Source organism: Psittacula echo, assembly GCF_963264785.1.
Source record: "Psittacula echo genome assembly, chromosome: 6".
In the NCBI taxonomy this organism is placed as follows: domain Eukaryota; kingdom Metazoa; phylum Chordata; class Aves; order Psittaciformes; family Psittacidae; genus Psittacula; species Psittacula echo.
The window spans coordinates 72033604-72057855 of NC_137743.1; the positions used below are offsets into that span (position 1 = coordinate 72033604).

Sequence of the window (24252 nt, forward strand, 5' to 3'; positions counted from 1 at the left end):
TTCCCACACGTGCTCTGTGATCTCACTTAGAACGATCTGCTCCATGACTTTCCCCAGCACTGAGGTCAGGCTGATGGGCAGTAGTTTCTGGGATATTGTTGGCATCATGTTGGCCAACCTCCAGTCCTCAGGAACCTGCCCTCTAGACCAGGACTGCTGATAGATGTTTGAGAGTGACTTGGCAAACTCCTCTGCCATCTCCTTCAGCACTCTTAGGTGAAAAAATTAGATAAGCAGTATCTGCATGCCTTAATCTTTGAGCATTTGTCCTTACAAGCAACTGATTTAAGAACAGGTGTTGATATTCCCATTTTACCTTAGTGAAGTCTGGGAAGGAGGCATGAAGTCACATACCCAAAGCCTGTGGGGAAGTTCACAAAAGCAGGGCTCTAACCCTGGTGGTCTTCTGGGCCACGCCAGGATTTTGGTAGAAGGATCACGTTTCCTGTTCGAACATGTTAAAAATCAGTCCTTTTTTATGCAAGGGAGTTAATTTCTTAGCTGTTTCTGTTCTTTGAGTTATTACTTCTTTTATGTGAGATTTTTTTTGTCTTGGTATGGTTGTGCTTTTCAACTCATCTGTCTGTATTTTTCTTCCCACTTGGAGGCCTCCTTGTCACCTCCTTTATATGCCATTTCGTAGTTTCTTCTCTTGCCTGCTGGTGCTGATAACATATTTTTAGCATGGTCTCATCATGAAAAGGAATTGGAGTGCTCTTCCAGATTTCTCTGCACCTGCCAGGCCTCTAAGTTACACACTGCCTGATTAGTGTTCATCATGAAGGTATAGAACTTCGTCGGTTTAGTTGCTAGTGCTTATTTTCTCCTTATGGAATGTTGCTAAAGACTTCTACAGCTTGTTTCACCTGAGGTAATTATTATGCATCACCAAATATATGCACTCATTTGTCTCTTGATCCGTTAATTTGTAATGGGGATTATTCAAGCTCTGTGCATGCTATGCTCATATTTACCGTTGTCTTTATGCTTTTACTAGGGTATTTTAGATCGTCTAAGTCCTCCTAGGAATTTTCTGAGATCGTATTATTGTTTACTGAGTTAAACAAGTCATTGCTGGCATTTGGTATTCTTCAGAAGGTTGTGATGCTCATTTGCTTTTAATCTTCAACCTGATTTTGGTGGCTATTGGAAGCATTGACAATGAAAAAGACCGCTGTGATACTCTTCAGAGGTATTCAGTTTTCTGAAATGGCCATTTTTCTGGCATGTCACAAAACAGTCAATAATAAGCATGGATTTCTGTAAATCTCTTAGGATTTTTGCAGAATTCTGCAAGCTGTCTTGACACAGAAGCATGGAAGGAAAAGTGATAAAAGAGTATAGGTCAGGGTCCACTCAATTGATGCCTGAGCACCAATATTGAACAGACAGGGAGCAGAGGGAAAGGAAAACTGGCCAGAACAAGGTATTCCCAAGAACCTTTCTGCATTGTTTATGTATATATATACACACACATATACATGTATGTATATTTATATATAAATATACATACATATATATGTGTGTATGTGTATATATATATATAAAAAAAATTTTTTTTTGTGTAAAATGAGTTGTCTTAATCTGCCGCCTTAATCTTAATGCATTGAGACTGCTGCATTAAGGAGAAACATTAGCAAAAAACCCGCAACAATACAAACACACACATACACCTCTCCCCCCACCCCTCAAAATGAAGAAAAAGAGAACGGAGCAGTCTTTCTTTGAATGTAGAGTCTCAGTAAAATAATTTTACCTTGCTTGTGCTTCCTGTGTCCTGAGGAGATTTTTGAAAATGCTATTTTGCCTGCAAGGGGAGTATGAGAATTTTTTCCCCTCAAAACTGTGAATTGTATTCAAGTCTTTGTTCCAATTTAGTCAAACAGTTAACTTAAAAGGAATTCAGAACACATTATTTTTTAAAGCAAAGTTAGAATTCCTGTGAAGTTCACTGGAATTTCAAAAGTCAAAGAATTTAAATTAAGGCAATTATTTTGATTTTTGTATGGCTTTTTATTTAAATGGGAAGAGGTGTTTGGGGTTTTTTTTAAACTGTTTTCCACAATTTTTTTTTTTTTTTTTTTTAAGAGTAATGGGTTTATAAAGAAAGATGAGTCACTAGAGAACATTTATATTTCTTACTGATACCTTAATTTGACTGAATATAAGAAAGTTATATTAATAAAATAGTATTAAATAATAAAACAGCTTTTTCCACAAGTAGTAAAACTAGCATCTTAATATCTAATTTGACTTCTTTTGCATTTTTCTCTCTGAAAGAAAGTATTATTTATATAAATAAATTCTTATTTGTGCAGGTATCTGTCTTGTGATATTTCAAAGATGCAAGGACCATGAAGAACCACCAAATCATGATAAGCCTTCATTTAAATAAGCCATGTTAAGTGATATTAATAAGGCTAATATTTCAGCCTAATTTTGAGCCACTTCCTTGTGTGGAAGAAAGAAACTGCTATTGTTCTGGCTGCCTTCACTGGAATTTATTCCTTCCCATCACTGAGTTTGGTAATCATTGTGACCTATAGCACTTAAGCAAAACAGTAGCTAGTCATCCAAAAAAAACTATCTGAGCTTTCTCATCAGAGCACAAACCTGAGGTCCGTGTCCCTTTTCTGACTACAGCCAATTTCACAAGGAGGCAGGAAAAAAAGAATACTTATATTATATACTTATATACCATGATTAATATTTTATGATTCTGAAGCTTAGTCAGCTGAAGTTAAAGGCTTCAGACTTGACTTGGTTTACATTTCTCACTCAAGTAGGAAAATTCTTCCATTTGAAGCAAATCCGTTCACTGATTTAAGCAGGTAAAATTAGTTGCACATTTGGTAAATTAAATGAATGGCAGCATGGAGGAGTTTTAGCTCCTCTGTTCAGAGCTAATAGGAAGGAAATTCTTTGCCTGGATTCTCTTAAAACATTTCACTGTAAAAGTACTGGGAAACTTTTCAGGACTGTATCCCTCAGGAGTCTGAAAATTTTAATTCGACCTTTTGAGAACTGAACTTTGGTAGAAGAGAGAACTGAAACATTGGGTCATTGGCACAGTTTTTAATGGAATAAATAAAGACAGGACTAATGACAATCCTCTTGTAATTTCTGAAGGTGGATTTTTTTTGTTTGGTAGTAAAGATGATGCTGAGAGCAAGGGAAGACTATCTAATGCCACCAGTGTGTAACATTTGGTATTTTTTCCTTGCTTCTCTTCATATTCTGGACTAGGTCTGAAAGATTTTTAAGGTAACAGCAGGATCTTGATACTCCACATAAGTCGGTTAGAAATCTGTCACAACCCTTAACATTGAATCCCTTAGCACTTTATACATAGAAATACTGGTTTTTAAAACCTTGCTTTTCCTCATAAAAACGAATGTTAAGGAAAAGTAAACATGAATCTGCTTGGACATGGATGTTTAGTTTAATAGCAGTGGATTGGTTGGAACTCAAAGGGTAATTTATGCATACATAATTCATTACGTGTTTTCATTATGTGCATTTTGCTGTCTTCCCACTTCTTTTTAGCAGAGGTCAGGGTCAGTTCCTTGGTTTAAGCACTGTAGGTACATAATTAAAGTGTAACTGCAGCATTTCTTTTCCTTCTCAGTATTTTATTTTTTTTAAACTACTGTGTCTTTCATTAGTCTAATAACACACGACTGGAACAACTTGATTTAAAGAAAAAAAGGCACAGAAAGCTGGTGCATGCAGGCTGTCTGGTTTCTCTCTAAACCTTTAGACAGTTAATCTTATGGAAACTAACTAATATTAGTGGGGGGGAAAATCTGGATTATGGTGCATCTTTACCAGGTTAACGCATTTTAGTTAGGAGAGGGTGATTGATTACCTCTTCAAACCTGAAACTGGAAGATTCTGACATTATTTCACAACAAATATTTAAGCTTTGTGGATAGTTTGTTCAGTTTTGTATAGAATGGAGAAGATGAAATGTGCCTGTCTCTTCTAAAACAGAGTGAGTGGTTCTCTTAACTGTGCCTGGAAAGCTTCTCCTTGACTCTGGATGCTCAGTTGCTTTCTTCTCTCCTTGTAGGGTGCTCTCCATACCTAAATAGATATTGCTCAGATTTTCATCATTTGAGTGTGTTCACACTATTTAACATCTTGAGCTCCAGTTTCTTCTTTCAAGATATTTTCACCAGAGCTTTGAGCATCTAGTTTAGAAGAGGGAAGTTAAAATGTGGAAAAGGGGTAGGAAGTGGGTGGAAATGTGCTGTCTGACAGCTTGAGTTGAGCTGGCTACTGTGGAAGCTTCTCTGGAAGAATGGGTACAGACACTTTAGTGCTGTCAACTACTGTACTGTTTTATATGCAGAAGTAGTACATGGACAGAGTCACCACCCTCTTTATTTGGATAAATCTGTGCATGCTTGCTCTTTAAAATTCCATTTAGTATCATGGTATCACCTGTAGGCCAATGCTCTCTACCAGATGTCAGCATCCTTTGTTAATGGATGCTTTCCCCTTCTGGAACAGCAGCATTGGCTCGTTGTGTGGGAAGTGCAAGTGAAGAACAAGCAAGGAAGTGCAGCTTCGTGACTTCATTTGTGAGCACTCTGCATCTGAGTGACATTTCCTTCACCTTTTACTTGGCTGTGGTCAGCACCACCACAAAACTCATTCACAATATCAGCTGTGCTTTTCTGATTGCAAGGGAAACGCTGACATCCTGAGCTAAGAGATTTTTTCCTTTTCAGAGGCAGCAGCTTAATAATCTGTACCTTTTCTTAAACACATATGAGGAATTCAATGATCTATGCAAAGGTTTTCACTTTGTCATGTTGTGCCTGGATTGAAGACTTATGTGCAGGTGCTGAATAAGCCTAAAAGGGCAAAAGTGTATGCCATTGGAATGATAAATGCTTGATTTGTGTTTGCTCAGGCAATAGATTCTTGTGACATGCATATGATGGCAAGTTTTTCCCAGTAACCCATGCAGAATGCAGCTTTTCCCAAGGTACTATCTTCAGTATGTTGCAAAACAATCTGCTTCAGGCTGCATCTACTGCACTCTCCAAGAGATATCCTACAAAGATTCTCCTCATGTTTGTCATTGGGGAAGGTCAGACTGCCATAGCAAACTAGGTCCAGTTGGAGAGCTGCAAAACATCTATTTCTGGAGAGGGGTCTTTCCAAATCTGTGTGCTCAGTGGCTGAGAATCGGTTCTTTGATATTATTGGATAGTGCAGAGAAGGTTTCAGCTAACAGACCTTTTCCCATTGCATAACTGACAAACTGCTAATTCTTGATGCAGTTTTCAGGAGGGTGAGCTATAGAATTTAACAGCAAGGGCACTGCCAATCAGAACATCAGACTGATTCACCACTGGATATGTGCAGCACTCCATTTAAGTTTTGCTTTCCATGTTACACATGGACTTCTGTGCATGCTCACTATGCACATACATGCATCTTCTCTTTGTACTCATCAACATTTTTAATAATATGCATGGCAAGCCTTCCTGACAAATGTGATAGACTGTAAAGAATCTGGCAGAAATCAATAAACATCAAGCAATGAAGAATTTAAATAGTAAATGATGACAGCTTCTGCAGGTTAAAAATCAATAGTACAATATTGAATGTGGTCTTAGATGCCACAGTCAGGTCATGCTAGGCAGGTGTCCTCTCTTTGCTGAGACCTCTGAGGCACCTCTAGTGCAGCGAGGGGAAGGGAGATGCCAGCATGCATATGAAGAAGCCTGAGTGCTGTGTTTCTAGTTTGGGTGAGCCCTGCAGTTCTGATAAATTTCACCAAGATAAATGCTTTTTAAAAGTTCACTTATTTTGATTGCTGTAAGAATTTAACTGTATGTATTATCCTCTTTGTTGTCAATATCATAGCTATCAACCAGCAGTGGAAAACCATTCTGCTTTCTCCTACCCCCTTCTTTCAGTTTCTAAACTTGAATCTGTCAAACTGAAGAGTCCCAGCATTTTGCTGTCTCTTTTGCCTGGGGTGTTTAGTAATTAGAATTCTTAAAGCTCCCCCTGTTTAGGATCTCCTTCAGCCATGCCCTATTCCTGCATGCTTTCTCCAGTGTAGTGTAAACTAACCAGTGTGGAGTAATACGCGGCTGGAATTCACTGTTGTGGGCAGATTAAACCTGCTGAAAGATGGACAGCATGAGTGAATAATGACAATTTTTTCCAAGTCTCTGATCGTTGAGGTTCCTAAACAAAACAATGAAAATAGTTCTGGAAATCATGTGTCCTCAAAGATCTATTAAAGCTATTATGTAAGACAGTTTTCTCTCAGATGTAAGAATCACTTTTGTTATGAGAAGTCATTCTGACTGGTAGATTTTTCTTAAATTAAAATAGAATTCTAAAGTACCTTTTATATATGTATATAGAACATGCTCTTATTCTGGATATGTAGTGCTTTCTTACATCCATGACTTTCAGGTTGTGCCACAGTGTTTTTAAACTAATACACAATGTGCATGTGGGCTATTTGTTTTCACAAAGAAACCTATTTTTCTTAGTGTGGAGATTTCATGTTAGATTTAAAACTAAACTTGCATGTTGTCTTTGGCTTTGAGCCTTCTTACAGCTGCAAGTGCATTGATTTAATATGACAGCTAACCTGTCATGATAGCCCTCAAAAAAAAAATCCTTGCTCTGTTTTACAGTTATTTGGGAAGACAGCTTCCCTGGAGTACTTAAATGATGTGGGGTTATGTGGGGACAACACTAACTTATTTAGATTTTTCCTGTTCAGATGAAAGCCCGTTCACTACTTCTGATCATTTTCTGGATCTGTAGGATTTGACTACTTAATCTGCTCATATGTTTTAGTTCTGTAGAATTTCAAAAGGCAATAAAAGTAGTTTTTTAACATTTTTTTTTTCTCTTTTAAGAGAATTGGAGGAAGTAGAAGATGGAATTGAAAGAAGATTTGATTTCCTATGCATGCATTTTTGAGTTTTTGGTAACAACCCTCACTAGCTTTTCTGGCCAGTTTCACTAGAAAACAAATATCTCCTAAAAAAAACTTACAGGAAGATTTTGTCAGGATTTCCCTGTTTGATTTATGAAGAGGGGGAAATACAGGAGACAAGAGGATCAGCAAATAGAAATGCCTGTTGATTGTGTCTATTATAAATATAACAACATGAAAATCCGTTGCATTGGGATCAGTGGTAGCTGCTTCTTGTTCAGGGTCTGTCCATTTCAATTTTATGGAAAATCAATTCTATAAAATTCGGTCACATTCCAGTGTCGGACTTCTGGCAATAATAATGAACAAAAAAAACCCTCCCCAAAACTCCCAACAAACAACCCACACACCTGCCCAAGCTCCAAAACCAGAAGAAAATCATATAAATTTATTTTTCAGTCTTATTCCATATTGAGCTGACTAGGCTAAGAACTATTGTATCTTAGGGCAAGTTGCTTCTGATTAATCATTATGAAACTGGATAAAGGTTCATTACAAAAAATCAAACAAAATCTCATATTATGAGGAAGCAATGCCAGAATTTGTCTAAGATCAGTTGCAGTAGTTGTCCTCCTTGTGAGAGGGCTGAGCTGTGCCGTGTGTTTTTATGTTGTAGCTAATCCAGTGTAACTGTGTGTTGGCTGGTCACAGATTCCTCCCTTCTACCTCTGAGTTTCTGCATCATATCTGACAATCATAAGCCCATGGGTCAGTGAGCCCAGTCAGCTGATCCCAGAGGAAGTTGTACTAGGAAAAAAAATCATTTGGTGGGGAGGGTGGGGTGATGCAGAAGAGTCAGCTTGGTCACCTTTCTTATCTTGCAAATGTGGGCTTTCTAGATCTGTTGGATGGTTTTTGGAGAAAGGTCAGAAGTCTTGTTCTCAACAGCAGCCTGCACTTACATCAGTTAGACTGAGTCTTTAACTTGTGGCAGTCCATAAAGTGGCCACTTCATTCAGTTTTATGTGTTCTGTAAAAGCTATAGGACTGGTGTGCAAGCACAAAGCTTCTTACAGCTTGAGGTTGTTAGGGTGCTCTAATGGCAATGCAAAACTCCAGTAGTTTTCCACTGGTCACTAATCCTGAGTGTTGATGGTGTTCAGTACAATTTGAAGGGAGTGGATGTTAAATAGGATGTAGACAAGTATAGAAAGAAGGAACATGTTCTTCTTGAATACAGACCTTACACCCATTCTCTCCTTTTTTTTTTTTTTAATGTTTTAGCCAATTCAAGTACCTTCCTTTTCAAATTATAATCACCCAGAATAGAGTTGAGGTCACTAGAAGGCTGACAGTGTAAAATACTCAATAGGAAATGAAACGGCACATAGCCATGAAACAGCAAAAATCTGACAGAGACAATGTAGAAGTTTCTGATAATGGTGTTTGAGGAAGGAAGCTTCCCGATAAAATGAGCTGAGTTGCACTTTGGAGTTTAGTTTGTTTTGTTAGTGAGGCTCTGCAACTGATAGCAGAAATCAAGATATTTAAATACAATTTGACTAATTTACTCACTGGTTTGGTGTCCTTAATGTGTGATCTTTGTGTTTATAATGTATCCCTGTGGGGAAACTGCCTGAAGCAGCTCATGTGGAGCTTAAATTAAGAACATGTAGAAGAACCCTTTCTTTTTACTGATGAAGTCTCTCCTGACTTAAAAGCTTATTCTTTAATATTCTGGTTAATTTACTGAAGGGTTGACTTAGGAAAATGTCTAATACTTGGTGTCTTTCAAAGTACACAAATGCTAATCTAAAAAATTAAAGAATTTGATAGGCATTTTACATTTCATTGTATTTTTACATACTTGTGAGCTTGGAGTTGAATATTTTTTCTACCCTTTTCACTATCTAAATAATCAGAAGTTTATTTTTAACATAGAGAATTCTGTGAAGAAGCATGTGAGGTATGTTTCCCTGTGCTCTTTTTTAGTGAACTGACAAAAGCAGTGGAGATTTCTGGGGAAGGTGGACCCTTGGGAATACATGTAGTACCCTTTTTTTCGTCATTGAGTGGAAGGTAAGGATTTTCTGCATTGCTTAGAAGTGTATTAATGAAAGGATTTCAGCTGTAGTTCTCTTAAAATACCTATGATATAACCATAAGGAAAATAAATGTTCAAATGAAAACTCATCTATGACACACCAAAATATTTTCTAGTCTAAGTTATGTGTAAGACAATACCTGCCCATATGTTCCTGTATGTCATTTTAATTGCCTCTGTTTTTATTCTCTGAATGGTAAACTAGAGTCTCTGTAGAACAATGTAATACTAAAGGTGAAGGCCTAGAGAGTTAGTTGTTTTTTCTGGTGTCAGGTTGGTTTTGTGGGTGTGGGGTTTGAGTTTAGTTGTGGGGGGGTGTTTCAGGGTGGAGGGAGGGGTTAGTTTCCTTTTTATTGTTTGTTCCCATCCCCAATTGAATTTCTCTGCATAGGCCCTTCCTTAGTGACATATCAGACAAGAAAAATAAAAAAACCCTTTTCTTGTCTGGTCGTGCCTTATATTTTTCAAGCCACCCTTCAGATCTGGTTGTATAGCATTTATAAAATGTGCACTATACCATGAACTTTTCTTTGTCACAATACAATTACTTTAATTATAAATGATTTAACATAGTCTGTTGAGATCACAAAAGCCTATTATAGCAGCATGCTCTTATTGATGCACTGTAGTTAAGACAGTGTCAGCATTTTCATTCTGTTTTTCAAGCTAGGTAACTCAGATGTTAAAATATAAGAAATTCTAGGCTGAAATTTGACATGCAGTGGCTTAACCAGAGAGTTAATTTGACACTGGCAGCCCTGAATAAGAGATGGGAAATTGCCAGAGCCATAAATGACACTACCTGATAGCAAAATGGCTGCCTGTAAGACAAAGACAATTGTTGCAGAAGTAAAAATTGCCTAATTCCTAAGTGTTTCTTTACTTGTCAACTTTCATATAGGACAGAGAATATGTGTGTAAATGTTTTCTTGGCAAGACCTGAGTTTGTAAGTAGACCAAAATTCACTCACAAGGTTTTCATTACCAAAAGGGAAAATGGACATCCAGCTGCTGCCTGTAATCACTGTCTCAAGAAGAAAGCTGATCTTCAGTGGGAACTATAGGAAGTCTGAGTTGTGTCCTTGGCTGTGCAGTCTGCTTCTTTGTCTTGAAAGGCACTTGTGTGTATTACCCCTTCATGAAATGCAGACAATAGTTCTTTTTTATAGGTATGCCATAAAGGTTGTAGGGCTTACACTGTTCCTTCAAGATCATTAGGTAAAAATCTGGTGAAATTGCAAGCTATTACAATCAGTAATTATTGTGACTGTAATACAGTTCTGTACTGAAGTGTCAGTGTGTTAAGTGCAGCTTTTAAAGACCTCTGTGAAGAAAAAACTTGGTTCCTTGGTCTACATTGCATGCGTGATAATATGTCCTTATTTGCAAATGCTTTTGGGGATCCCCTGGAGCAAAGGGGTTTTTGACAGGTGGACTACTGGTTTGGACAGTTGTCTTGAAATTTTAATGACCTGTGGCAGTAGCATACCGATATCTTTGTAAAAGCACTAGAGTGACTTAAATCGCTTGTCCCTCTTATTTAATCAAGCCTGAGACTAGTGTATAAATTTTAACTCATCGTAACAGGAGAAAGTATAGAAGAGCATCTTTTATTTCTGTTAATTACAAGATGCAGTTTATGGGGGCACACTGGCCATGACTAACTTGGTCTGATATTTCAGTTGCAGGATTATCTTCTAATAAGGCAATGCTGGCTTTAGCCCAGTGCTGCTGCAGAGCAAGGTTTTTGTAGAGGTCGTTAAAACATTGTATTAATTGAGAAAATCTTAGTTTCTGCAGAACTACAAAACTAATGGAAATAATTTCTCTCCTTTCTTTTGCACTTAGATATCATTAAAAAGAGAAATTAAAATTTAATGGTGTATTAAAATAATGCTAAAATTGAGTCTGTGGGAAAAAGTAATGGAGTAATCAATTTAAGTTGCCACAGCACGTGTAACTCAAGCCACTTGCACACACGAGTTTCAGATAAATGGGCAATCCTATTGCAGTATATGGATGCAGTATCTAAGTACCACAGGATTAGTGAGCATCTGACTTAATTTGTAGTTTCTTTTATTTCTCCACTTTTATTGGTTTACATCTTAACATAATTATTTTTTATTAGTTCTATAGTAAATATATAGTATTTATAGTATTAGTATAGTATTAGTATAGTATTTGTATAGTATTTACAGTATATAGTATATATAGTATTAATTCTATAGTTAATAGTTTTATTATATATTTTATTAGGGTTTCGGTGGCTGATTGCTACTAACTAGTAGATACTGGATGTTTGTCGTCAATAGAGCTGTGTCCCCTTACCGACACTGCCCCTTTGAATCCTTGAGTGAAGGGTAACACTGGTTGCAAGAGAATCTGTGTGATAGATTAAATCTTTTTATTGTGTTAGATGTTTTGGAGAAGTAATAGTCAATAGGAACAAAGTTCTTACTTAAAGTACGTTGATATGATATGAATTTTTAAATCTTCATACAGTAAATCTAAAATCAAGTGCACAGTGAATATAATAGCATTGTTTGACATAGTTAATGGAGTGCTGTTAGTCTGTTGAATAGACTTAAATATGAGGGCAGTCATGAATCTGAGAAAAAAAATACAGTACTTCCTGTGGTTGGAATGCTGGCATGTTGGAAATTGCACATTAATATCTTATGGAGTACAACCAGTAGAAAATGGTCTCCAAAGGTCATCTGCCTTCAATGCTGATGTGGTATGGAAATTTAGTGGATAAAACTTGATTATAAAAGGTCTTCACAAACATGCGGTTGTCAGGTTTTTTGGACATTGTGCTGGTATCATTGTATAACTCTACGTTGAGTTGTAGTCTGCAGTCCAGAGATGCTCCAGGTAGGACAGAAATAGTGTAGTGTTCCCAGCAGTTAGCCACACTGGAATTTTGCACTACCTATACTTGTTTTCTTACCACATTATCAGTAGTTTCTGTGCTGCCCTTCACTTTTCAAATTGCAAGTAACCTGGTAACAAACAACATAGATTTTGATGTTCTGCTTCTCTTCTGTGCCATGAATAAATAGTATTGTTGTCATGTATCGAAACATTGAACTACATTCAAATTTTTAACTGGATAGGGAGATCTAGGTGTTTTCCTCTATTTCTCCAAGTATGACTTATGGGACTGTGTTTCCCCAGGTTCTAGCAAGCAGGATAGCATTAGTGTTCAGCAGTTTTTCTTGGTGTTTCTTGAAATCCCCTGCCTTTTAGGTAAAGAGCAAGCTGGAAATAATTTCTCTAGGCTAAGCTCTTCATAGTGGTCCACTCTATCTCATCTGATACACAGTAGAGATTAAGATCTATTTTTAGTTGCTATAAATTCATATCATCAGAATAAGGATAGGTTTCACTTCTTTTTTTTTTTTTTTTTTTTTTGTCTTTTAGGATGCTGGGACTCTTCATCCGTGGTATTGAAGAAAACAGCAGATCCAGGCGTGATGGTCTGTTCCATGAAAATGAATGCATTGTGAAAATTAACCATGTGGACCTTACAGATAAAACTTTTGCACAGTAAGTGCTAGTTTGCGGATACTTTTAACTAGCCAGGATTTTATACAGAGCTGTGTTTATTAAGTGATTCATGCGAAGAGATTAGTATTTATTTCAGATACAATGCCTGTAAAATTGATACCTGGCAGAGACTTCATCATTTTCTTTCTGAAACCTTCAAATAATGTGAAATCTAAGGAGAGGAATCTACTTGGAGTCTTAGTGAACTTATTGTGCTTACTTAATTTAAACAGCTTTAAATTCTTAATAGTTATCTTCACTTTCTAATTCTTCTCTTATCTCTTTCCATTTTTTTTTGTAATTTTTTCCTCGTAAGACTTTCAAAATGACTCAACATTGCAGCGTGGGTTTTATGAGCTTTTGCAAATGAAATAAGATCTATTTTGGGTTTTTTTTTTTTTGGTGCTGCAGCTTTTTGAGCATTTAATTTTTAAAAAATACTGCTACTGTCAAACTGTGCTTAGTTGAGCTAAATGGGAAGTCTCGCCTCTTATGACTTTTATTACAAATCTGTTGACATTTATTCTCTGTCTCAAATGAAGTAACAGGTTGTTTTGATAGGCTGTGAATTAATGTGACATTGTTGCACAAAAGAATAGCCTCTCAAATTTCACAGATATTTGCTGTAGTAATTAAACAGTAATTTGTTTTTACTTTTAATCCATATGTTTAGACAGCTGAGTGATTGTTTATAATATAACAAATATCTATTGAGATGTCAGGGGAGTTGAAGCTTAACTTTCTAAACAGTTCAAGGTTTCCAGACTAAAAGCCAGTAAGTAATTTCACTGTTAGGGATAAATATTTGCAAAACAGGCTTTCATGAAACCAGCATAGTTCTGTAGTGTGGGTATTTACCTTGTTTTTGAGGCTGTGCTTTTTGCTGCTTAACAGCTTTTTAAGTTACTGCTTTCTGCATATTTGGTGGTAAATTTATTCTGCTGCGATACAGTACCTGCCATTCTCTTCCATCCATGGAAGTTCCTACATGAGATACCAACTTTATCAGAACATAAATGTTAGTATCATATTAAAATGTTTGTTGCCTCACCTGTGCAGTTTTGTAATGAAGTTATATCCTTCTCAAGTGAGATTTTGCCTGAATCAAAACCTCTCTTTTCAAAATTGTATGTAATCTTTTCTTTACAAATTTGTGGTCTCCTTTGTGTTCTCTTCAGAATGTATCTAGCTCTCCAGAGACTTTACGCCCATGGAAATGTATGTGGAGTGGAGGACTCCACATATTTTTCTGTAAGGTTACTAGATTTTGGCACAGTTAGAAATACTGCAGTAAACTTTCCAGTTCTCCATCAGGCATTTTCTTCAAAATGAGAAATGCAGGACACTTAGTTTTCTCCAAGTTGTAAAGTTTTGGGAGTTGGAAAAGATATTTACAAGGACAGTTGCTAGTTTAGAGAGGCCGATCTTGTTAGACAATCTCTCTGTGATGGGGAGAGTGAGAGAAGTAAATAAAAGGTGATTCAGAGCAGAATGTAATCTAATCGGTCTAAATCACCGTGTGTTACAGTTACAAGTAGTGGTTGCAGTGGTGCGGCATCTGAGGAGAAAAACTGTGGGCAGTGAGGACACCACATCATCTAGGGGCTGGGAGGAGTATTTTGGAGAAGCTTTAGCCTGGTCCCATGTGCTGTAACATTGTTCTGCTGAATTGCCTTCCCAGAACAGCCTTCTGGCATCATCCGTCTTCCCTGGCTGTTGAGAATGGCTAAGAATGCAGCTTTCCAGGTTGAAACTCTCAGTGGATACGTCTTTTAGTTTTCATCTGGCATGACATAGCTGTATTAACCTGACAGAAGTCCAAGTCACAGAAACGCAGTAATTGTAATGGATGTGATGAGTATTGTCCCAATGATTGTTGACCCAGAAGCAGTCATCAGATTCTCCTTTGAGAGGAAAATCTGTTTGCTAGTTTCAAATTGACATTTCATCGTAACCCTTGTAAAAGCTGTTTTAACACTTAGCAGAGACTGTTACATACTGTCTCTTTCCTTTTTCAGCAGAGACTTTCTAGTATTGCTCCTGATGATTGCTGCTTCTGCAACTGTAATAGCAGCCTACTTTCTGTATTCCCATGTTTATAATAGCTTTATTTATTGGGACTCTTGGTCTGCTTTTTCCTTTGCTGTTAATCCATTCAATTACATTCTGTTGTGTTGCAGAGTTTCTAGCACCTCTTTTAATTGACTCCCTTACTTCTTTTAAAGTATGCATTTGGGGTCTCAAGAAATGTAAATTCCTCCATACATTATTTTTTCTCTTTGAAGTGCAGCCAGTTATTTTGCCCCTCAAGAGCTTTCCCACAGGATGTCTGGCGTTATTTACACTAGTTTTTGTTTGAAGATTGTCTTATATTTTCTCTTTCAAATATTTAAAGTATTCATCTCTTAAAACTGAGTTATTAAATTACCTTGCAACGTATGACCAAGTGGCTACTTGCAAGGATGAAGATGGGGTGTGAAAGAAACCTGGTTATGACTTTACATCCTTATGCTGGGAGCATGTCATGGTTTCTACTATGAGAGTAAGGCCTGTCCTTGGAAGCACTCACAAGCCGCAGATGAGAAGGTAACCTGTAACCTTTGAGGGACAGTGCTGTTTATAGGTCTGAAACATAATTCTTGAGGGTGATGCTGGAAGAATACCTTCCTTACAGCACTCTCCGTGCTACCTTTCTTTTCCAAGTTTGAGGTTTCTCTTCTGGAAGCTTCTTGTCAATTAATTATTCTGTCTCCTGGTGCCCATACACTCAGTGTGGACAAGATGGTACTCACGTTTCCCACAGCATCCATTGGGACTGCCCCCTGACTTCAGTATCTTCATGTTGCAAAAAACCCTCTTGAAGCAAACTCTTCCTTCCACTATGTATAGCTGCAAGGCAGAGGTACCATGCGGCTTTGTTCACCTGGGAAAGCAATAGGTGTGTATTCAAGATGTTAATGTTTCCAGTGGCTTCCTTTCTGTATCAGTGTAAAAAACTGTTTATTTTGGAAGTACATTCAAGATTAACTCCTGTTGCATAACTGAGTGTAAATCTATAGCAAAGAGTTCAGTAAAATACTGACTTTGACTGACAGACATGCTGCAGAAAGGTGAGAGAAATGTAAATTGTTTTCAAAAGGACACCATGATTTATTTAAAAATTAATGTGGCCACTACTTGCCCTCTTGACCTAGTTCTGCTAAGCTGGATTTCTTGATTTTTCATTCTCAAAATGTGCTTCAGCTACTACTTCTGTTTGTACTTGAGCTAGTTTATGCAATATGGAAGAAAATCAATGCACTTCATCAGAAGGTGGGAGAGGAAAGCATTGAGAGAAGCCTTCTTTGTTCCTTTAGAATCCAGGGTTTGTTAAAATGTCTTGGTTGCCCAGATCTATTGGTTACTCAAAATCCAGGGAAGGCTTTATGAACAGTTGCTTTGGCTGCCTTTTCTTAATTGCCTTGAAATGCATGGGAACCTGAAGTCTGTATTGTTACCATGTAACCAGTTCAGGGGGAGTAGTTTCATTAAATGCTCTGACACAGTTTCTGGTATTGCAATTGAGCACATCTATAAAGGCAATTATGAAGTCTGTATACCCACCTTAGAAAGAGGTTACTGCTTGGAAGATGTGAGTAATATTTACTTATTTATTTATCTGTTTATGTAGAACCACAAAAATAGTTGCACCTTTTTGGTCACCAGGTTTTTTTATGATATTTATATATCCCATACCATCATCCTTTTGTATTGCAACATTTGCAGTCACAATATTTCTTCTGAAATATATCCCATACCCTCATCCTTTTTTATTGCTGTAGAATCAGCCAGTAGTTGCATTAGGTGAAAATGAAAAGATGAAGGAATCTGACGGGCAGTTAGGCTGCAGTTGGAATAAGTGGAGTCTTGAGCTTGCTCAGAGTAGTTGTATCCACCAGAGCAATTGGTCATAAGTGCTCAGTGTGCTTCTATGCCAACAAGAAAATATATAACAGACAAACACTTGAAAAAAGTAGCAACCTATGACTTCAGGAGTTTTTCAGTGAGCTTTTACCATCAGAACTTCCATTCCTTGTGTTCCACATGAAGATTTGTGTTCATTAGTTTATTCTCGCTGATGTCAGGATTCCGACAGATGTGCTGTTCCTACTTGAAAAGTAAAGGAGTTTAGACATAACTTCAAACTCTGCCCAAATTTTCCAGTTTGTGATGTGAATTTTCATACCTTTCATTTAAAGGGCTCAGGACATCTTCCGTCAGGCAATGAAGTTTCCAAGTGTCATCTTGGAAATCCTTCCTCCATATAATCGAGAACAATATGAGAAGTCTGCTATTGCTCCTCTTTGTTTTCTGGATAACGAAGAAGGAGTTGCAAAAACAAAGATTCCACCTCCTGTTCATCCAAAACCTGCTCTGAAAGCAATTAATCTTTCTGGAGCAAGCAGCTTTGAGGCAGGTGTACAGGCAACACTGCAACAAGCTAAGAGCCCCAACCTCCCACGTCTGGGTAGAAAGTCGTCTTCTCCCTCCCTGTCTCCCCTTATGGGCTTTGGCAATAAAAAAAATGCAAAGAAAATAAAGATTGACCTGAAAAAAGGTAAGACTTTGGAGATGATATGCTTAATTCTGTATCATGTTCCCTATTGTGAGATTATATATATATATATGATTTAACTATTATATACATGATTGAACTTAACTAGTGATATTAGAAGTATAAGCAAGTTATTTGCAGTTGAAAAGTTCCAAAACGTCCAAAAGGTAGAGGTCTGTTAACAGTGAAGCTGTCACCAGTCAGCTTTCTGATAAATTTTGGGTGCATGTTCACGAGAACTATTGATTTTAGAACATCTGATACTGATGATGTGGAACATGCAGTCTTAAGAGATCTTTAGACTTTTCATAAGTACAGAATGAAAATGTGAACTGTCTGCTGGTGACATGTTATTTTTCTTCCTATCTACTGATTGACCACAGCACTGTTACAACATGCTTTTAAAGATCTGTTTAAAAATACATTCTGCTCTGTTTCATGTTATCCAAGGAGCTGACCACAGATTTACCTGTCTTTCACTTTTTTCTGCACTTTCTTCCCATCTGTATTTATTCAGCTGTCAGCAGGCTGAATTTTACGTTTATGTCTTTAATTGCTGCTCAGTGCAGATGTCTTCTTTTGCGTGGAGTAACAAGTTTATGCACATGTAGTAAAATGTGCTCAAGCAGATCCCAATTAGCATTTATATTTTCTGTTTAATTTCTGTCTCTGATTTGGCTGAGACTTAAATTTGGTGCCAGAAGTGGCCCTTTTAAAAATTGTCTGTAACTTTATTCTTTTAACATGTAATGAATGTAATCAAGCTGTCATTTCTTAATTTTTTGTTATTTCTTAACTTAAATCACTCATTTTTACTTCTCAACTCTTTGTGTGAGTGTGGACAGCTTTGTGTTAACAAAACCTGCTTCAGTATTTTCCTTATTTTAGATGTAATGCTTTTGATTTTGTAACAGTAATTTATATTTTTAGAAATTACAGGAATGAGACACTGAGATGATATCTCTGAAGGCTATTACAATGGGTAGCAATCCTGCTCAATATAAAAAAGATTTTTATGGACCCTGCTGTTCGTGGGTGATTTTGGTGGCTTATAAGCAGTACCTGCTAATATTGATTTTTACTCCCTAGTTATTTGTTAACACATTTATCTATGAATGCTTGAGGTTGTTTATTTCCAAGCAGGAAACAACTCCACTTAATGGAAGCTTTGAAATACTACTTTGTCCTTTCTTAACAGCATGTTTTCAGCAGTTTTCGCATTCGAATTGTGGCATTTTCCACTTCTCACCAAGTTTTAGTAAAACCTGCTAAATTATATGTATGCTCATAAATAAACAATTCTGATTGCTCTGATTTATTTCAAAGACTTGACATCAATGTGAAGACTGATACTAAAACCACCTAGAGAAAATGTAAACACTTTAAAATGAAAGTTCTCTCTTGTTTTGTATTATTGTGGAGTATCCAAAAGTATCTGGGTTTGTAGCTGTTGCGGGAGGATTTGAGTGTGTGTTCTGACATCGATAGAATTGTGCAGATGTGCAGAAAATACTCGTGTTTACAGCTTTTTGTTTGCTTTTTTTTTTAAGAGCTAACCAGAATGAGTGCCTGTAGTATGCTGCTGACATTGTTGACTTACTTTTAATGATCATCATTTTCTTGTTGAATTTTATATTGGGAGTTTTTTATCTGACTTTCCAGGTCCAGAAGGACTTGGTTTCACTGTGGTTACGAGAGACTCTTCAGTGCATGGTCCTGGTCCGATTTTTGTGAAGAATATTTTACCAAAAGGTGCAGCAGTAAAAGATGGTCGTTTGCAGTCAGGAGACAGAATCCTGGAGGTTAGGATAAACATCGCTTGTATTTGCATTGCTGAGTATTGATTGCTGGTTTGGGCATAAATGTTTTATATCCTTATACGTGCTACTGATGTATGGAATTACAATTCTTGACCTTGACTTAAAAAAAAAGTCTCATGGCTTTTGTATGGTTCGTCAACAAGTATTTGACACTGTGATTTGGAAAAAGGTGCTTTTCACAAGGACCCGTGCCTGTTTGAACAGGGGGAAATTAACAACATCATGGTTCTTAAAGCAGATAAATGTATCAGTTTAGAAACAAAACATGGTCCAAAAATCTCAGATTAATAACAAGGTGGTTAAGTGTTCATCTGAAGGCAATTTTGGTCAGATCTGTCTGTTTAAAATTTTTAGATACCTTGTGACTTACGGTCTCATCTAATGGGTTGTTTTACTTACTAACCTCAAAAAGCTGTCGAAGTAAACATTTTTAATACTTAGGTCTTGTTTCTGTACTTTTCATCTTCAAAGTGCTTTACGAACTAATTAAGCCTCACAAGCCCCCTGCAAGGTGGGTAAGTACTACAGAGCTGCTCTAACAGATGGTGAAAATGAGGGAAAAAGGTTAAGTGATTTGTGCAGGGCCAGAGGGAGAAACAGTGTGGGAGCTGTTGCTAATTCTTCTTTGCTCTCAGTCACTGAATGACACCTGTGTTAGGTGAGGGGCACATGATGAAAGACAATCATACAGATATGACATCCTCTTTTCTTTTGTGTCTGGTAGGTGAATGGACAGGACATCACCGGCAGGACCCAAGAAGAGCTTGTGGCTATGCTGAGGAGCACAAAGCAAGGGGAAACTGTCTGTCTATTGGTGGCTCGTCAGGAGGAGGCCTTTCTACCTCGTGAGCTGGTAAATTTGTCATTTTTTTCCTGAAGAGTGATATTGAAACAATGGCATGTTTTAAAACTAGACCAAGAAATAGAAATTAACTGTTGTTGGCTAAGCAAAGGATAGCTGGTTATCCAGCTAGTTATCCAGCAAAGGATAAGTGTGTAAGGCTTGCATTTGAGATGTATTTACACTTACCTTTGATTTTGATGGATATTTCATTTTATCTACTTTAGATGCATTTCCATGCAATCTGATTTTTCATCCCAAAAATGACATCATAAGCATAACTCACAGGGGAATATTGTAAACTAATTTTGTAACTGTGAGGTCAAACATGGCTGAAAATGGATAATTCTCTTTCAAAAGACTTTAAACCCAAAGTCGAACAAACTTTAAACCAGAAGTTTAAAGTGCGTGTAATAAGTTCTTGCAGCTTATCAGTAAGAAACTAGTGAGGGTGGCTGCCCCCAGGAGATGCATCTTCTAAGCCATTTGCCAAGCTGCAGGAGCATGAGGAATAGAATTCCATTGCATTCCTCACAAATTTTGGAAGCAAGCTTTTACTTGGCTGCTAGTCTTTGACTTAATAGGCTCTTGCATGTCCAATTTTGTTCTATCTCAAGTGTTTAATTTTTACTTCTTTTTTTAGCACTGTCATGAAACTGTTCTCTTTTCTCTCACATATACAGAGGGAGGACTACATCAATATAAGAGTGCTATCTGATACATACGTGTTTCCTCTCAAAGAAGGTCATCGCTTTGGTTGCCTCTTCCTTATCTTGATTGATGGCTATACTTGACCTTTCATTAAGCAGTTCTCAGGATAAGGGAAGGACAGCATTTCCTGCTTTTGTCTCATTTTATCTGCTTTAAAGGACACAAACCGCCTTCGTCCTTCTCTTAAGATGCTGTCTTCTTGCCTTTCCTTTTGCTTTAGACCATTAGCAGGATCTTCTACAGAAATCCTCTATTATCTTTCCTCACAAAACATTGCTGACAGTTTTTCTCTTTTTCCTTGTTACCAGTTGGAACTTGTTGAGGTAAGGGTGTCTGTTGCCTATGGTAGGATAAGAAGCTGAAAGGGAGTTCAGATTCTCTCATGTGAGCCTTTCGTCTTGTGCCACTGGTGCCCACTTTTCCCTGTAGTACAGCAATTCTGGTGTCCTAACAAAACTGGTTTTGTTTTCATTTTCCTTTTTTATAATGGCAGAATATGTTCTGCCTTTTAATTGGGCATTCATTGTCAGATTCCCAAAGCACCAAAGTTGGTCATTGTAATACTTTATTTAGTAAGCCCCAAGCTGGAGAGTCAGTATTTATGTGGAGGGAGATTTCTGAGTCTGAAAGTACTAAATTATCTATTATATTTGGGTTTTCTTTTCTTCCACCAGCTCTTCTAAATAAGAGATTAGTTTTTGAAAAGGCTACCCATCAACAGATTTTTTTGCAGGTTTAACTTGCAAAACACATCACTTGGAAAACATACTTTTTAAAAAAGTATGTATTCTTCTTTTCTCTCTCCTGTCCCCCAGCATTATACATTATTCTTTATTGTCATAGTACAAATTCTCTTTGAAATTACTGTACCAGCGTGTGGGTATAAAAGACTGGAAGAATCTGAAAGATATTTATAATTTTTACCTGCCACAATTGCATGCTATTAAATTCTAGCCCCTACAGTAAGGATCAGCTCCCTTTCAAAAAGTGACTTACTTATGACTGGCATGATTGAAATCCAGAAAGTAGCCACATTTATCCTGCTGGCTTGACCTTCATTTAGATTGCTTTCTCTGCAAAAGAATGATGCATAAGTGATGGCCTTCACTGTAAGGGAGATATGTGAATTCTAATACTGTTCTGTGTTCCTTGTTATCCCAGTCAAGAACAATATAATACAAATGTGAGTTACAAATTCACTGGGTAATTTTATGGAACCAGCCCTTCAAAATTAAAAAGCCTTTCAGCAACATCTGTCTGGTAGCTCACAGCAAAAATGTGGATTACCATGCCCTTAAGCTACCAGATGTTGATAATAACACAATGCTTGTTAGAATTCATGAGGTGTTTGAGAATAGTCTCAACAAAGATTGAAAAAAAGAAATTAAAACTGCTTTAGCTTTTTTGTTTGTGTTTAGCTTTAGCCATGATACTCACTGGACTAATCCTCTGCTACCTCGAAAGTTACAGTGCTGTTCTGATCAAAGAGGAGAAGAAAAGCCAACGCTTTAAATGTTTGGTTTTGGGAGGAAAGGCAGTGGATAATCCAATATTTTTCAAGGACAGCTGTAACTGAATGCTCTGGCTATGTAACATGCATGCAGAGTTTACCTAAACACTTGGGGGTTTTGTTAATGCCTGGCAATAATAAAGTAATTGCTTTATATCAGACTTGTTCTTAATTTGAGCAGTTTTCCAGGGTCTGTAACCTGAGAAGCCATTTTCTTTAGATTCGCTGTTACCTGTTAGAGGAAAAGAAGGACTGGCTAGTAAATGTGCTCACTCCCCACAGCTTCCTAGGGCAAAGATGCCTCTGGAAGTTGGATCCACTAGAGACCATGCACAAAACCACTTCTGAACATGTTGCTCCAGAAGAACAAGGTTCCTAGGTTGATTTCTGGAGAGAATTTGGTAGTTGCATGGCTATAAAGCAAGTAATATAAAGAAGTATCAGCAGTGGCATTTGGTTGCCTTGGTCTCTAATAATACAATTAGACTTTTCCTTGTAACAAAGCTGTGGTTTGGAGAAAGCTTGGTCTCACGGATATTTTCTCTTCAGCAAGCGAGATGGGAGCAGAGTTTGGAGTTTTGTTACTGTGACCTATCCTGATGAATTGCTAGCAAGTAGGAAAATATATTCAGTGTAGCAAACATTTACCACAGCAGCCAAGAGAGATGTGGGTGAGGATGAGTCAGTGGTGCAAACAGGCATTATAAAATTGTAGGCAATTGGGCCTTCAGTTACACCAGCCTATACAACATCTGAGAGTTGGACAGTTGCATTGCTTGCACGTAATGAGGGAATAAAATAGAAAACCCAATCTTTGTAGTGTTGTTACTGGTTTAAAAAAAGAAAAGGGGGATCGAATGAGGTTTGGGGTTTTTTGGTTGTTTTGGGGTTTTTTTTTTTGTAATTGAAGCAGACCAGTGAAGTAGAATTTGGACCAACCACAGGCTGTTGTCCTTATTATCCAGTTAGCCAAATGTTCCCAGTAATTCATGCCAGCTGTTGACAGTGTAGCAGCTGAGTAAGGAGCTGATTCCAAAACTCAGGGGAAGATCTTGATTCACTTAATTACCGCACTCTACAGAGTAGCCGGTGATTAGTGCATTCTTTAAGGTGCATTTGGGCTTTAAACTATGTAACAGTGATTGTTTTCGAAAGGATGGTGAATACTATAGAGGGAAACTGGCTTAACTGGGCAGATTTGGATTTTCCAGCTCTTATATAAGTAAATGGAATACACATAAAACTGTGGCTATCGTTCTGTTGTGTTTTGAAAATACGATCTTTTGATCATGTGTATTTGTTGCATCATGTATTTTCTCCAGGGAAAATGTGTGATCTGGAGCTGCCATTTTTTTAAAATAATGATGTAAAGATCACTTACTCCCCTTGTCTGTCCTTATCCCTGTGTTGGTAAAACAGGCTAAGCTACTTGAATGAGAACAGCTCTGGTGTAACTCATTCCACACCATGACCCTGTGCAATTCTTTATTGTCATTTTTCATGAGCCTTCTGAATAGAGGATATGATGCACATAAGCAGAGGAATGTGCCTGTTCTGCAGTTGCCAGAAATAGCATAGCACTGAAAATGTTTCAATGCGTTTTTCTTTAAGTTAGAGCACATATATAGTACAGGTTTTGCATGTTTGTTTTACTTAAGATAGCTTTGACAGTCTCAAATGTAATCAGTATTTCTATGGTTTATGGCATATTCACTGATCCCTGAAGAATGGAGGAAAACCAGCATTTTTACAACAAAAACTAATAGAACAACAGCAATGTATATAATGTAGTAATTGATCTTTACCTCTGAGTCTTCTTTTTACTTTATAGTACACATCTACTACACAGGTTAAAAGGAAGCAGGATGAGTGGCAAGTTCAGTTAAGCATTTTTTCTGCTTTACCATATGATTAACTTTTATGTTTCAGTTTTCTCCTAGTTAAACTTGTTTGCCTGAAGTGTTGTCCTTTTTGGTTTTAATATTCAAGGCTTAATTTCTATGGCTTCCTTTTAATTATTTCTTGCCTTTTTATGTGCAGGAAATGATAGGTGGAATTTCAACCTAGACTTAACCATTTTTGCACCTGTTTTGGTAGGTTAAACCCGTGATTCTAGCTCAATTAAGCAGAAATGGTAAAATAATTTCAGTCAGAAAGTGATTCCAGCAATTACTAATTCTCTGTTGTGTTATCGCTGTTCA

General features: G+C 37.2%; 1 protein-coding gene across 1 annotated transcript in view; it reads left to right on the top strand.

Moving 5' to 3' along the window:
• PARD3B (par-3 family cell polarity regulator beta) overlaps positions 1 to 24252 on the top strand; it is a gene marked incomplete at both ends in the record, with an annotated part of 424820 nt that overhangs the window by 190216 nt on the left and 210352 nt on the right. The window contains 5 exons of the mRNA XM_080620282.1: positions 8915 to 9001; positions 12450 to 12575; positions 16814 to 17172; positions 18832 to 18971; positions 19714 to 19842. Of these exons, the coding sequence (XP_080476408.1) occupies positions 8915 to 9001; positions 12450 to 12575; positions 16814 to 17172; positions 18832 to 18971; positions 19714 to 19842 (841 nt within the window). The remainder of the gene's footprint in view (positions 1 to 8914; positions 9002 to 12449; positions 12576 to 16813; positions 17173 to 18831; positions 18972 to 19713; positions 19843 to 24252) is intronic.